This window comes from Garra rufa, chromosome 2 (assembly GCF_049309525.1).
Source record: "Garra rufa chromosome 2, GarRuf1.0, whole genome shotgun sequence".
NCBI classification, from domain to species: domain Eukaryota; kingdom Metazoa; phylum Chordata; class Actinopteri; order Cypriniformes; family Cyprinidae; genus Garra; species Garra rufa.
The window spans coordinates 14,856,855-14,873,600 of record NC_133362.1 but is presented as its reverse complement, the minus strand read 5'-3'; the positions used below and the strand labels follow the sequence as shown (position 1 = coordinate 14,873,600).

General features: G+C 34.3%; 1 protein-coding gene and 2 long non-coding RNA genes across 3 annotated transcripts; 2 read left to right on the top strand and 1 right to left on the bottom strand.

The window, feature by feature from the left end:
• Positions 1 to 2,171: 2,171 nt before the first annotated feature.
• Positions 2,172 to 5,922, bottom strand: ifi27.1 (interferon alpha inducible protein 27.1). Its single transcript, XM_073834891.1, has 4 exons — positions 5,846 to 5,922; positions 5,724 to 5,753; positions 2,514 to 2,675; positions 2,172 to 2,400 (listed from the first exon to the last, which is right to left on the bottom strand). The coding sequence occupies exons 1-4, from the start codon at positions 5,853 to 5,855 to the stop codon at positions 2,303 to 2,305; spliced, it is 300 nt and encodes a 99-aa protein (XP_073690992.1). The 5' UTR covers positions 5,856 to 5,922; the 3' UTR covers positions 2,172 to 2,302.
• A 3,404-nt stretch (positions 5,923 to 9,326) lies between these two features.
• Positions 9,327 to 11,497, top strand: LOC141326558 (uncharacterized). The gene is made up of 2 exons (XR_012353918.1): positions 9,327 to 10,064; positions 10,336 to 11,497. It is a non-coding gene; the product is annotated as an uncharacterized lncRNA (long non-coding RNA).
• Positions 11,498 to 15,742: 4,245 nt separating this feature from the next.
• Positions 15,743 to 16,740, top strand: LOC141325087 (uncharacterized). Its single transcript, XR_012353722.1, has 3 exons — positions 15,743 to 15,818; positions 15,899 to 15,928; positions 16,066 to 16,740. It is a non-coding gene; the product is annotated as an uncharacterized lncRNA (long non-coding RNA).
• Positions 16,741 to 16,746: the final 6 nt, after the last annotated feature.

Here is a 16,746-nt window from a genome sequence, read left to right as displayed (position 1 = left end):
TCTGAGGGTGCAAAAAAAATCAAAATACTGAGAAAATCACCTTTAAAGTTGTCCAAATTAAGTTCTTAACAATGCATATTACTAATCAAAAATTACATTTTGATATATTTACAGTAGGAATTTTACAAAAAATCTTCATGGAACATGATCTTTACTTAATTTCCCATTGATTTTTGGCATAAAATAAAAAACGATAAATTTGACCCATACAATGTATTTTTGGCTATTGCTACAAATATACCCCAGCGACTTAAGACTGGTTTTGTGGTCCAGGGTCACATATGATGAGTATGCAGTCCTACCTGCTGGATGGTAAACAGCACATGCACATCTCAGAGATGTCTATTTAATGTGCGTGTTTACATCATTATGATTCAAAATGTATGTAAAACTGCCATTTTATTTAGAAAACTGACATTTACTGTATGTAAAACGGACATTTATCAGATGTTTGTACACAGTGGATTCTTTAGATTAAGCACTTTTTAACAGACAAAAATGAAACCAATTTCATTTTTACATTTAAACGCTGAATTATTTTAGTGTGCGTGCATGAACACATGGTTCATTTGTTTTGCAGAACACATTCTTCACTGGGTGGAGGGTAGGATATGGGAGGCATTGTGACCTAATGTTATTATTCTCCTAGTATGTGCATCTAAGCATTAGATCTTATGTGACAGATGACTGACAACTACAGTTTTTTTTTTTTTCTTCCCACGTCAGCCATTGACCATGCCAGGGATACACAACCTAAATGCTTTCCATTGTCCTCAAGAATTTTAAAACTGCTTTTAAAATGCAAGATAGGCTAATATATTTAAAATGGCCACATACACACCGAAATACACATGCATATGCATGTACAGTAAATAAAGATTTAAGTTGTAATATACTGTAATTGTAAATAACAAGAGTCGAAATCTAGTTTAAAAAAAATGAACATGATTTCTTGGTTTGTAATTTTGAGGTGACATACTGTAGAATAACACTAATCTTTTCTTGAATTCAGTGATAAAACAAGACAAAATACATCTACACAAATTATTGAAACTGTTTCTTAGACTTACTTAATAAAGGCTTCACATAGACACTTTAAAATACATACAAGGTGCTTATAAAAGCCATACATAAATAGAATTTAAGCAATTTCAACTTTTTTATTGTAAGTTATCCTAGATTTAAATTGACTTTTAAAGTCAGTTTAATGTTACTGAAGTTTAAAGGAGCCCAATTGAATTCAATGAACTTAACTTTTAAAGTTCTGACTTAATGGCACTAAATGGCCAGATCTTTGACTTCATTGCTTATGTTTTAAAATGAGATAAAATCGCATTACAAGTGTTGTTTGTGTTCTCCTCTTGCTCACATGCTGCTGTTTGATAAAAGGATTATAGCTTTCTACTGCCATCTAGTGTGTCGGCTGTATGAAAAGTGTCTGTCCCAAACACAGAAACATGACTTGCAGAAACATGACTTGCAGGTCCATTTGTGGCATTTTAAAAAGTGGGAGATTAACAAAAAAAAACAGTCTAACATCTGTAATTCTAAAGACTAATGTTGTAATATACTGTAATTGTAAATAACAAAAAAAAGTCAGAAATCTAGTTTTAAAAAGTGAATATGATTTCTTGATTTGTAATTTTGAGGTGACATATTGTAGAATAACACTGTAAACTTTTCTTTAATTCAGTGATAAAACAAGACAAAATACATCCACACAAATTATTTCAGCTGTTTATTAGACTTAATTAATAAAGTCTTTACATAGACACTTTGAAATACATACAAGGTGCTTACAAAAGCCTTTGAAACTTTTAGAAAGCCATACTCTGTGGAAACCACTTCTGGAAGCATTTGGACAAGCTCTCAGCCTTTTAGTTCTATGAGAAACTTATAACATAGAACCTACAAGTTCCGGCAAGAACTCTAAAGGCATAGTTCTTCCAGTAACCCCATCAAAGTAAAGTGCCAACTGAAGTTTGATGAGTACAAGCAACTATAAAACATATAGTCATATAGTTCCAGAGTGTTCCTCTAGTGTGGAAATTTAAGAAACCTTTTTCATTCAGCAAAACACCCCTAATGACAGTTTGAGTAACAAATGTTACAGTGAATTACACTAAATTAGTTTATGATTACTAAAGAAATGACAGAGAGAGCTAATATGTTATTATTGTTACTGCTTTAAACAGCACCCTTACCACATTTAGGTCATAAATAGATAAATAGATAGATAGATAGACAGACAGACAGACAGACAGACAGACAGACAGACAGATAGATAGATAGATAGAACACGTTACGAAGTACAGTTGCTAGCCATGCTGGCAATGGCACCCACTGCAGCTCCTAAAGCCCCCACGACAGCTTGACCTGCCAAAGGGATTCCAGCAGCACCTGATGACATAAATTCAGTTGTCAGTTGAAAGGGTTTGTGTACTTGCCCTGTGCATATATCTCATTGTTAAACTGGTAAAATACTTTTTTTTTTAATCTGAAATGTGACTCACCAGCAGCTGGAAGAGTTGCTACTACGGATCCAGCTGCGATCCCTCCTCCATTAGCCACAGCGGCAGTTGACATCAAATAGGAGGCAATAGAACCTGCAGCAATTCCACCTGCGGTGAAACCTGCAGCTGCTAGAACAGCAGGAGCTGCAACGACTGCTCCGACTATTGGTGGAATCATAAAATATTATAAGCACATTATTAGTGAAGCACAGGTTAGTGAATCACGTCGCACCCTACTGTATAAAGACCATTTAAATGGGATTAAAATCGTTTATATATGCAACTAAAACATTTTCCCCCTTTTTTTACAAACAAGGCTTAAAGGGATAGTTCACCCAAAAATGAAAATGTGATGTTTATCTGCCTACCCCCAGGGCATCCAAGATGTAGGTGACTTTATTTCTTCAGCAGAGCACAAACGAAGATTTTTAACTCAAAGCCGTGCAGTCTGTCAGTCATATAATGGCGCAAACACCATAAGGGGAAAATCGGTGAAAAGTCCCGGATGAGTTTGCGCAAGCAAACCTAATCTTTTAGCTTTAAATTGGTTTGAACAATCAGGATAAGCGCAAGTAATTACCATTTTGAATAGCCGCTATACCCACAATCTCTGTGCACTGTGTAAACGTGACAGATTGCTTCCAGTGTTTGCTTATACTACGCCAGAGCGCGTTCACATGTAACGAGCCGGATGATGAGCTTGTGCTCAGGACAGATGGACGTGGCTGTGTATAAGGTAAAAAATGATGTAAATACTGTTCAGGTTTTTGCAAAAACCAATCGTTTCGTGTCTTAGGACATCAATGTATCGTCACGAGCCGCAGGGTGTAATTTGGATTTGTCTGTGCATGTTTTGTTTTACTGTTAAAGGTTTGTGCCCATAATTGCCATTATATGACTGACAGACTGCACTGCTTTGAGTTAAAAAATCTTTGTTTGGGGTAAGCAGATAAACATCAAATATTAACCCCTTAAGCTCTGCAGCTATTTGGGGGATTTCCGCCTGCATTTGGCCTACCTAAATTCAAATGGTTCCCCTATACACATACAATGGAGGAAATAAAAACAATGGTTTCATTGTATAGAAAACCTTTTAAACTACATAATATCAGTGTAATTCTTTATAAATAACATTATATAGATTTCAAATATTACAATAAAATAAAAAAACCATAGGCGCTTTTTGATTTTTTTTTTTTCAAAAGTTTTTTTTTGAAAGTCTGTTACTCAGAATTTAGGTGTCTCAGTTCTTTGCAAATTGTTTTGTTTGATTCCACTAGGTCTCAGGATATACCAGAAAAAAGTTTTTTTCATATAACAGTTTCTAATTGAAAGTTATTGAATTATAACCGAAGGGAGTCGCATTGCCCCCCCCCCCTAAAAGTGTCCTTCTGTTTCTTTGCAAAAACAGGTTTTATAAAGCACATTACCCCTTAGAATACTATTTTACTATGTACCATAGCACTTTTCATGATAATTGACTGAATTATGTTTCATTTTTATGTTTGCCTGTGTATTTACTGAAACACCTACCGTACTTTACTGTCAATATTCAATATATTGTTTTGGTGTCCTTTACGTTTCAAAGTAATTATAAGAATAAAACAAACCTGAATAGAAGCACTGTAATACTTATAGACGCGCTTATGAGCCGCGGATCCTCTGCTCTCCATGGAAACGGCCCGTTATTTATTCATTTTGGATAATGGAGACCGCTAGATTCATAGATATGTATGGCTATATTCCTCTGAGACGCATATCTCCGGTGTAAGAGTCCAAAAACTACATATCCCACAATGCCCTGCACCGTCGAAGCATCTTTTGTGACCCGGAACCTCTCCATGGCTCTGCTTCTTCTTCGCGTCTGGAGAGACAGAGCTGTCATTGTTCACAGCTCTGTTCATCACAGCAGGCGGCCGGAGACTGTAACCTGATCTACTGACGCGCTCTGAATGCAGCCGAAGACACACACACACCTGCTTGAGCGGTTTAGAGCGCGTTTGGAAAGCCGCGCCCGTGCTTCCCGGAGCGCATCTGGCAAAACAACGGATTTCTCAGCAATGGAGCAACGCAGAAACGTGAAAATGGTCTTGTTTGAAAGAAGAGATCCTATTCTAAAAGATAAGATGGAGTTTGTGGCTATTTGCGGCTAACTGAAGCAGTAGTATGTGGAGGAAAGTAATAGAATATATTATGATATTCTTCAAGTATATTCTGACATCGCGATTCAATTGAAGATTATTTGATCTATGTTTGTCACACAATAAAATGATTTATATGGTCAGATTCTTGAGAATGAGCTCTTTCTTGTGATATATGATTTGTCTGTTTTGAGAAAAATATAAGAAATACACATTCTTTGTAATAATTCTTCACAATCGTTAGGCGGAAATTTGTGTGTGGAACAACATAAATTCTAAGCATAGTTTTACTACTTTATGTATCATAAAACTAAAAGTTATGGTATTCCTAGTAAAGAGGAGACTCTAAGCTTTCAAATGAGATCATTTATGGGCTGATACTATATGAGGAAGGTCGTGTAAATGAAGCAGCAACATTTTGAAACAATTTTTATTATATTCTGACATCGCGATTCAATTGAAGATTATTCGATCTGTGTTTGTCACACAATAAAATGATTTATATGGTCAGATTCTTGAGAATGAGCACTTTCTTGTGATATATGATTTGTCTGTTTTGTGAAAAATATAAGAAAAACACATTCTTTGTAAGAATTCTTCACAATCGTTAGGCGGAAATTTGTGTGTGGAACAACATAAATTCTAAGCATAATTTTACTACTTTATGAATCATAAAACTAAAAGTTATAGTATTCCTCGTAAAGTGGAGACTCTAAGCTTTCAAATGAGACCATATATGGGCTGATACTATATGAGAAAGGTCATGTAAATGAAGCAGCAACATTTTGAAACACTTTTTGCAGAGTTTAAGAGGTTAATTTTTGGGTGAATTATTTCTTTAAGCGTCCCAGACTAAAATATAAATCGGAGCGGTTTCAACTGAAAGAAACTCAGGATGCACACCACCAGTAATGTTTTTTTCTAATGCACGTTTATAAAAAATACTTTAATGTACTAAGTGAACTATGGCCTAATCCTAGTCCTGTCTGTGAAACCAGACCTTTATATCTGTATTGATTTAGACAAAATATAATTGGATTGCAAACAGTTTTTTATATTTCCTTCTTACCTGTTCCTACACCAGCTCCAATAAGCGTGACTAGGGAAAAGAAAAAAACAAATAAGCTGTTTGTCAATTGTTAAGACACAAACATTTAAAATTCTAGTTTTATTACAATAGCCTATACTTACCAGGATCCATGTTCGAATTCGAGCAAACTCAGGGTGCTCTTGCTTTACTGGAGCTCTTGCTTGTGACAGCTTGCTTTTATAGTTTAGTGGGTGGCCACTTTTTAAGAATGGAAACCGAAACTGAGGCCTTACCAAAGGCTTAAATACTAGAAATAGGTATAATGGCATCTGCTGGACAGATTGCAGTATTGCAAACAATAACATAGCAGGTTGTTAAGTAAAAAAAAAAAAAAAATGCAAAGAAAATTTGAGTTTTAAAAAATTGCCACGTACTGTATCCACACAGAAATGCACAACAAATTTTTTAAATGTTGCAAATACAGGCAATGGTGCAAATTACCAAAGACTTTGAATACCCAAGACGTGTCACTCGTATAGTTTTGAATAGGGAAAAATCGGATGACTCATACCCTGAAGAATGTTTTGCATTTCAGGTCTCCAGTGTTTCCAGCCAAAGTAATGCATATTCTGAGCTTATAATTTTAAAGTAAACATATAAAACTGTTTTTAAAAAGCACCAGTCCATCTCTTTTTTTAATAAGCTTTTTAATAATAAATAAGCTTAAAAACTTTTGGGTTTGGGGAGAGATTTATTTCTATTATTAAAATGTTTCATAGAGGCATCAATAGCTCTGTTAATTTATATCCAAATACTTCCAAAATATTTCCTATTTGTAGAGGAGTGCGCCAAGGTTGTCCTATATCCCCTTTTTTAATTTTTTATAGTAGTAGAGTTTCTTTCCATTAAAATTTTGAACTCTCTGTTTAAGGGATTACCATCTTTAGTAAAGAAATTAGATTACCTCAGTTGGCAGATGATACTGTTATCTTTTTGAGAGACAAAAGAACAGTTGCCTGCTGCTTTGCAGTTAGCATTTTCTGGTACATCTGGATTAATGCTAAATGTAACAAAATGTGAAATATTGTCTCTTTAAGAGTCACAAGAAAAAGTTTTATGTAATATCCCGATTGAAAAAAAGATAAAATATTTAGTAATAAGTATTACAAAGGATTTAACAGAGAGGCAAGAATAAAAAATTTCCCCTAAACAAACAAACAAAAAAAAAAGCTCAAAATATCTACAAAAATTGGCTTCAACGGTGATTTCAAATATGAAATGTAATAGTTTTGGGGAATTTGATGTTTCCCCATTCAAAGAGATAGGAGCTTCACTTGCATGCCAGAAAGGCCTTTCAAAGATGGCTGCCGAGTGAAAGGACTTGCCCTAAAGGGACTTACAAATGACTAGACAGTTTAATCAAGACTACAGTAGTCAACAATCGAAGTGGATCAAAAAAGTTAATCAAAGTTTTCCTAAGATACACTGTCAGAAAAAAGGGTACGGTTGGGGTCCATTTGTGACACTTAGGGTACAAATGGTGAAGTTGTACCCTCAATGGTTCATAGTTGCACCTTAGAGTACTCATATGTACCATTTAGGGGTAAAAAAGGTACAGATATGTTTCCAACTGCCAGAGGGTCCACGTTTGTACCATTTAATCCCCAAAGAAAGGTACAATCACTTTTGTGACCAAAGAAGTAAGCCAAAGTGTATGAAATAGTCACCCAAAATTAAACATAGCAAGATAATCATGTTCATTAGTTGTTAGTTATTTGGAAGAGATGCACAAAATAACCAAATATGTTCAAGAGCCTTCAACTTTCTGACCAGTTCTGAACAGTACACACGCAAATTACATTTTAGTGTTTATGCAGAACATCAAGATAATAACTTTTAAACGTAAAGCATTTGTATTAAAGTAGGTCTGCATTTTTAATTGTAATTTTAAACTGATATAAGAGCTGTTTTAAGTTTTGTTTTTAATGCAGAGTTAAACAAATACACATACTAATAGTAATTAGCAAAAGCACAATGTAGTATACAAAACTATTTAACGTTTATTAAACATTATATGGTGTACTACTTTGCCTCAGTTCAAATACATATTTTCGAAGCCAGCCTTTTCGTGTCATCCAATGGGATTGTAGCCCGCGCTGTGCATTTTGAAAATGAGATTGTGCATGACGGTTATTCTGGACATCATTCATTTCTGACGCTGTCGACGGAGGCACGGAGGATCTTATTCAAAAACGGAAAGAAGCTGCCTGGAATACATGTCACTGAAGACGAAGCACAGAAATTTAGAGGTAAGTTTAATTTTAAGTACTGTGAAAATCTGTTGGTTCCCTTTCGATTTTTGTTAACTTGACATTGCGTCTGTAGCCAGGCCTAACGTTATCTGATGCGTGAGGAAAACCTTTCTTCGAAAACTGACCTGACAAAACCAACGCATTGCCATTACATTTTAAGCTTATTGTTATTATTACAATTATTTTTTATCATTTAGCCGGAAATTAAGATATAATTTTTCGCTTAACTCATACTCCACCTAGAGATGGCATGAGACGCTGACAAAACAGCGGTGAAACGGCCATAGAAACAGCTCAGGTCTATCGCGTTTGTGTACCATAGATTTATAAATTCAGTTTACCAAAATGTTCTTACTACTCTAATCTTAACGTTACGTTAACGTTAACTTACCCGTGTTTCCTTCCGGACACGAGCGAACGCCTTTTATTTTAACGCCTCTCCTAGTCTTTCTGGAATTATATACCTTACGATTATTATCCATGTTGATTTATATCAGTTTTGTTTGGTACATATTTAACTAACGTTATAAACGTAAATCCAGGAGAGTCCTAATTATTTGTTATGTCGTATTGAGGCGTCGGTATCGAGCCCTTCCAAGGACAGCAAGTAAAATTGGTTTAAGTTACCATTATTTATCAAAACTCGTGAAATACGTTTCTAGTCTTTGAGATGCAAATTTAAATAATTTGGCTTTTAATAATACACTCTCAGTTAAAAAAAGTATAGTTCTCTGTTAGTTTAAGTGTACATTTTGGTACCTTTTAGCTTTTGTACCTTAGGGTACTGTTCCAGTGACAGTATTGTACCTTTTTCTGGAAGTGTATAAGTACTAACTTATTCTGTATTTTTCTAAATTAAAGCAATGTTTTTATACTGATGAATGTCCATTGAAAAAAAGAGATTTTATTGTTGCTGTTAAAACCTCAAGCTCACACCGACTATATGCATTTTTTTCCTTTTAGAAAATAAGGTGGATTTAACAAATTTGTACAACAGATGGAGGTGGTAACAGTAACACTAGTACCAGTGCCAGCAGAAGCCTATCAAAAAACTTCAACTACAGAAATGTAAGTATAACACTGAGTTTTGTGTATTATATTTGTCCTATGTTTAACGGTTAACCGTATTGATTTTTTTAATGCCTGATGCCAATATTTTAAAAAGCAGGGTGGCCAGTCAGCACACACAAGGAAAGTTGGGAGAGTTAGAGTTAGTTTCATCAAAATTATTTTAAATTGTGTTCCGAAGATGAAGTCTTACTGGTTTGGAACGACATGAAGGTGAATAATTAATGACCAAACTAAACTTTTTGGCTGAATTAATGCTATAAGAAAGAAAATTTGAAAGACTAATAAGGTATCTTTAATTCTTTTTCTGTTACCGGCTTGAAAACTTCGGGCAAAAACAAGGGATTCTCCCATTTTTAAACTGTCACCGATAGCAATGTAGTAGTAGTAGATTGCTGAAGTCAGTAGATTTTACTCAGTCAAAATACATTTATTACATTTAATATTTTGGCTTTTATCATTATGTTAATAAATATTGAAATTAATTAAAATATTAACAAAATTACAAATTTGAGCCAGGGAAGATAAGAGAGATGAACATCCTCAGGGGTCAGTGATATCACAGATTCTAAATCAGTTATTGGGTTAAAATGAATGTTGAATGTCGATTTAAATAAACAGTATGCTATAATGATAATTTACAGTTAAAACAAATTTGTAGAAACATTGTAATTTTCTAAATCTTCAGGTAAACAAATATTTGTGCATTCAATCTTAGAAATATTTGTATATTACTAAAGGGAAATGGCAATGAAAGAATATTAAAATGTCTGATTTGATTGTTTTGAAGTATTTTTAGTTAATTTAAATGATTAACTTTATCTTTTTGTAAATTTTCAGTTGTGTGATGAAGCTGACATTCATCGCCTGCAGTTTAAGCCGGCACTTCAGGGATGGCTTTACCAGTATTGTGCCCAAGGTGCTTCAGCTTGTTCAAAGAAATGCTCCGTTGGACGAAGTCTACAAGAAGCAAGAGAAAAGATGCTTGCAGAAGATCTAGGTATTTACATAAACATAGTGGTTTTGTGATTATCTATTTATTGATTATCTATTAAGCTTTTTTAAATGATATTTATAAATGATATTTAAATGTTTTTTCTTTGTGTGAAAAAAAATCTTCATGCCTTAAAATTGCTCGAATGTAACTCTACACCTTGATTGGTTACAAGGTAGTTTATGGCAAAATTTTCACATCATTTGTCTTAAAACATTTAAAACAGCACATTGCATTGTTTTACTGATAGATTTTTGATGTTTTCTTTTCTTCTCAGTGTGATGCTGATACTCCATACCCAACCATATAGTTGGCAGAAACTGACTGGAAAATGGCTTTCTCCAAGAGGGTACAACTTTTCAAAGTGGATGGTGTGGAGTTGTGCAAGGAACTAGGAGTTGAAGAAAGGATCACTACAATGCACAGCCTTCAGTGCTTACTATTGTTTTCAACTTGGCTTGTCCACCCTACATGAAGAATTCACTGACTTTCTGGCAGCATGCCATAGCAAAGATAACTGAGGTGGGTGGCAAGCCCCTTCCAATATCTATCACCCGAATAATTAATATCCTGTGTTAAAATGCCAAATATACTGATACACAAGGGTGAAGATTTCGACATTCAGTGTTTCAAAAGTGATTTAAATCCAATACATTTTAAATGTCAACAGTGTATATATATAATGTGGCAAGTTTTTTTAATACCAGTGTTGTATGATTCACAGTTCCATGCATACGCAGTAAAAGTTGACTTTGAATGAAGTGTTATAAAACCAGGGCAAGAGATGGACTTTCAGGCCCTTGCCGTGTACTCTGCTTATGATAAATAAGTAGTTTGTGATCCTCAAGAATGTTTAAAAAGTTCCAATTAGTACTGTGTATTAGTGTAGTACTGCGTTTGGTAAAAATGGGTTTGTGATAAAAAGAATTTACGCATATAAAGTTACAATTGATGAAATGTGTACTGTTGGAAAAGGGTTGTTTTTGATTCTTAATGTTTAAAACATTTTTTAGAAAATGTAGAATGCAGTAGAAAATTTTACTTAATGGGATGTATTGATTATGAAAAATTTAATATTAAGCTTAATATTCTTGATATTTGCAATTTTATAAAATGTTTTTAAAAAGTTAGAAATAGTATAAACAATTGTTTTTGGAAAAAAGAATTGCTCAATATTTGCATCCTTTTAAGACACATTGAGGTAGAGCTTATTTTGTGATAAAATGTTAGGGTATAATCAATTAATGAAATGTGTACTGTTGGAAAAAATGTTTTGCTTTATAAGAACAGTTTTGAGTATGAAATTTTTATTTATTTTTTTAAGTAAAATTTTGCAATATGCATCCTGTTATGACATTGTGATAGAGCTTAAAACATTCATCCTGTGAAAAATGTGAGAATGTAATGTTTTGAATGTTTAATAAATGTGATAAACAGCATCCTGGCCTTTTTAATGTGTTGTATGTAGTACAGATTTGCCACCATAAGGTACAAAAGGCTTGTCACTGGGGCAGTACCCTTAAAAAAGACTAATTTGTACCTTTTTTAAAAGTACATTATGGTACCATAGCACTAAATGGTACAATTTAGTCAGCAAAGGTACATATTTGCCTTTGTAAGGTACATACTGCAAGGGTACAGATATGTACCCATGTGAAAGGGTACAACGGGTGTACCCTTGAGGGTACTGCCCCAGTGACAAGCCTTTGTTAGAGGTCGACCGATGTATCGGTTTTGCCGATTAATCGGCACCGATAGTTGATTGGCCGAACTATTGGTTATTGGCAAAAATCCTTGCCGATAGTTTTTCCGGGTTGCGTTCTTTGCTGAAGCGGCTCATGCTCCGCTGTCATGGAGTATGAGAGGTTAAGCCCTAGACCAATGTTTAATGCCAGGATTGTTACCATATATTTGTATTGATTTATATCCAGCTGTTTATATTCTTAGCCAGCAAAGTTGCAGGTGTAAAGACATGAGAAAGCAAACTGTGTTCATTCAGCCGACAAAATCAGTCACAGCGCGCCATAGTTTTACATTACACATCTTTCCACATCGTTCATAAAGACTTGACCCTGTGCTGGAAAATTGAGTATTGTGCATTTAAGCAAACTATTTGTATTTCTGTAGCTCTAATTAAGTCTGTATGCTTAATACAGAGCTATAATTTATGTTTTAGCCTTTTCTTCAGGCCGTTAAAGCATGGTGAGTTTGCATCTTGTTACGCACTTTATTTCACAATGCCATTTTCCTGTTCCTATTTGATTTTAATAACTGATCAACAAAAATATCTATTAAAAATTAAGATAAAAATAATACAAAACGAAATTCGTTAAAGAAGGGATTTTCCACAAATAAAAACGTACGAAGTTGTCAAAAATTGTGTCTGACCCTCTCCAATTCTCCTGGCGTATTGCCGTCCAATTCATACCACGTCCTTTATGACATTTACAAATTACACAAACTTCTTTCGTAATTAACATATTAAACTGAAACAAAACAAAAACAAATAATATTTTAACATAAAGTAAAATAGAAAAGAAATTGTTTCTGAAATGGCTGCAATATAGATCGCACTTTCTCTTTCCGTTTCATGTTTAAACTAACCTTTGCCGCTTTTTTGATCATTCTTGAAGTAAACATTTGCCCGTTTGGTGATTAAATAAACTGTTTTAGATTTATGCTTGAACTATACAACGCGTCCTGTGTGTGTGTGATACCTGCAAGTTGTCCGCGCAACACAGCGCTGCACTTTTGTTCGGTTTCATTAAGGGTGGGTGAAAAATAGATTCTCCGACGCACCTCAATCCTCTCTTCAATGAGCGTGTGTTTTTCCCGCATATGGCACGCGTGCGCGCCAGAAACGCGGCTGGCTTCATTGCACAGAATTTCCACAGTGAGCTAAGTGTGTATTGTTTGACAGTGTGAGCTATCAATCGCAGTTTTTGACTTTACATGTGCCTTCATTTCTGCCGTTTATAATGCAGTACTATTAGATGCACTGACAGACTTTCAATTGCTCTTTGTGTTTGTTCGTCCTAAAAAGCTTGATTGCAGATGCAGTTAAATGCACTTGGATTTTCAAATACTTTTATACGAAACTGATGTACACACAGTCAGTTTTGTTTTCAGAGCAGGACAAAACATCTGATACATCAAAATAGATCTGTGCATTTGTTTGAATGCAGCCTGTTAAAGCTGCCTCTGTCTGATCTCATCAGTAATAATCAAACGAAAAAGAAAAAAACAATTTCTGTAAACTTGCCGACACTTAAAGAACACTAATTTTAAATAAGTAATTATTTTAAAAAGCAGCCTGCTTATATAATAAAAAAATGTTAAAATTTAAAGATTCCCACCCCTTTACAATGAGCCCATTTGTAACATCAACTAAGATTGATGAAAGCTGTAGAATAGAAGTATTGTTCCTTGTTAGAGTGTTAATTTCAACATTTACTGATATATTGTTAAATTTCGAAGTTAATTTTGTTAACATTAATGAACTATGAAATAACTTTAATGATCAATTTATAATTAATATTAATATTTTTATTCATTTACAAAGTATGGTTTAGTATTTATTTTTTTAAATAGTAGAGCACTATTTTAGTTGGCCTTCAATATCCATTTTCAAAAACTATCGGTTAATTAATCGGTATCGGCCAGCGTGGTCCAACCTAGCTATCGGTATCGGTAAAAACCAATATCGGTCGACCTCTACTTTGTACCCCTGAAGGTACAAATTTTGCACATTTTTTCTGACAGTGTAAGAACGGGTATTCTTTTGGTCTTAGGACAAATTCAATGAAAGGTTTTGATCCACTTTGAAGTACTACTGTATACACTTTTTTTATGAAGTGCTTTATAAAACAGAGGTTAATTTAAAGCAGTTTCACATGCTAGATATTAACAAAACCAGTGATTCCAACTGTATCAAGCATAAAAACAATTCCAAATTCTGCTGTAAGAATTTCTGTTATTGAAAGGTGACACTCTGCAATCTTTTAATGCCAACATGTTTGACACAGGTGCGCAACGTCTGGGTATGCAGGTTGCCGAGCCGAGGGGGAACTTTTTAATTGAAATGAGGGAACGCATAGAGTCCTGCATGAGCCCAGCCCTCCCCCGAAAAAGCTCAGTCCAGCCCTTGTCTGACAACTTATCAATGAAGCCATTAAAATAGTTAAGTTTTGGATTTTAATGACAAAGTGACTAGATTTTGTTAGTTTCTTTATTAAGTTAATTTAGAAATATGTTTAAAAAAAATTCTGTTTGTTAAATTCAAGCTTTTGTTTTTTCAAGTAACAACCAAGCGGCCAGCAACAAGTTGAGCATCTTTGATCAATTTAGCCTTGCCTAAAATAAAATCAATAGACATAAAACACTTGATGCATTTCACAATAATAATTTAAACATTTAACCTATATAAATGTGTGCTGTTAGACGGATATCCAATTGTTTGTGTGGAGAGTGGAAGCTAAAGGTTTTTGCTTGTAAGAGTAATACATCATTCGGAACTGCAAAAGGTCCCAATATCAATAAAACGTTATGCTATAAAATAGCTATAAGAAAACAAACATGTGCTTTCTGCCGTCTCTGTTTGGAGGAGGATCGCTTCACAAAAATGATCAGAGACTCAGCAAATATTTATCTCAAAGACGTGATAAATGTATATGATGCATTAAATTAATTTACTAAAAAGGGTTGTTGGCTTTTCTGATGTTGTAACTATTATTATGACTTATTTACAAGTTATTTTTATTTTTATTCATTTGACCTGGTCATTTTCCAATTATTATCAGACATTTTTGCACTTCAAAAAAAAGTGTATTCAAAAATTTTGATACATAAACCTTTAGTTCTGGAAATATCCTTTTGGTGCTTCCAAAAGAGAGGTGATTATTTATTCATTGTATCAACCCATTTGGAGTAGCTTTAACAACTTCTTAAAATTCTTTAAGGGGAATGGGAAAGTTGTGAACATGCATAAATTCTTCATAAGACAAAATGTTTCCACTCTCATAAAACATATATCCATAACAAAATACATATTCCTTTCAAACCACCTGTGTAAAAATAATTATTTATTTCTAGAAGTAATGAGACAGTTATTCCATAAAAGCATTTTGTGGGGAGAAAAGTTGTGATGGAAACAAAATGTCCAAGCCAATAATACTTGCTGGTAAAATCTTAATTGGTAACTTTCCTGGAAAAGTTGCATCTAAGAAGTAAGGATAACCCTCCAAGTTTTTGAAAGATACGCTGTGGGATAAAGAACCATGGAATTATTATTTTTTTAGACAATTTATTAGCCAATTAAGTTTAAAAGTATTGTTGATGTCTAAAAAATCTATCATCTCTAAGCCACCTTCTACTCTTTTGCATGAAACAATGTCCTTTTTTAACTGGTAAGGTTTATTTTTCCATATAAAATCTAAGAAGGATTTATTGATATCTTTGGAAATTTCATCACTAACATACATGGAAAGAGCAGAGTAAACAAATCTAGAAAGGCCCTCAGTCCCAAAAATAGAGAGAGAATCTGAAATTTCCAATTCTGTTCCAATTCTGTTTCCATGTTGCCTCTTTCCTTTTTTATTTCCTTTGTTTAAAAGCCAAATGACTGGGCCAGATTACATAGCAGTTACGCAATTCTTTTAGGTTGGCAGTTTCGTTTTCTGAAAAGGATCCACCCAGAAACTCTCACAACACTGCAGCCAGTTCAAAAAGTGCATCAACCCAGCTGACTTAAAATGGAATTATGTAAGTGTAACTACCTGCTAACACTACAGAATTTTTAATATTCATTTATTAATTACAAATATGTATTTGTTTTCTTCTAGGTACAGTGATTGCAGCTAGTGTAGGAGCAGGTAGATTTTTGTTACATTTATTCAACGTGACGAGAAGTTCTCAGTACAAATGCTAATATAATGTAATTGTTTTAAGTGTCATTTAGATTCATCTGAGTCAGTAGGTTTTTACAAATATGCCTTGTTTACACCAATAGGAGTAGCGGTTGCTTCAGCTCCTGTTTTTTTAGCAGCGGTCGGTTTCACCGCAAGTGGAATCGCTGCAAGTTCTTATGCCGCCACTATGATGTCAGCTGCCGCTATGGCTAACGGAGGAGGGATCGCAGCTGGATCCTTGGTTGCAATTTTTCAAGCCGCAGGTAAGTCAAACATCATGAGAAACCAAACCTCTGCTATTGAAGTCTGTGGATCTGCATGGCTGTTCTGTTGTGACACAATGCCGTGGTTTAATCTACTTTGTAGTGAGTTATGAGGGTAAGTAAATGACAATTTCATTTTTGGGTGAACTGTCTGTCATGTATTAGGTTTACCGTGGTTATTATCTATATGCATCACTAGAAGGTGTCTTTGAGGCGTGGGGTGACAAGGAAGGTATTGAATCTTCCGTAAAAGTAGTATTGAGGGATTTACCCTGTCCAACTGTGTGTCAATTTTAGGTTAAGACAGAAATGTATTCTCATATTCTTTTAAAGCACCACTCAGCTAGGTTGCCATCTGTTCAATTAGTTGTGCCAGTTCTTATCAAATTTTGTTATATTTTTGATAAGTAGTTTTAAATTAAGTTAATTACGTTCGCTTTAATGAACAAAACTTTTACTTGAGGCACTTTCCATTTAGGGAACTTTACGTAATGATGTCTGGTTACTTCATGCAACACT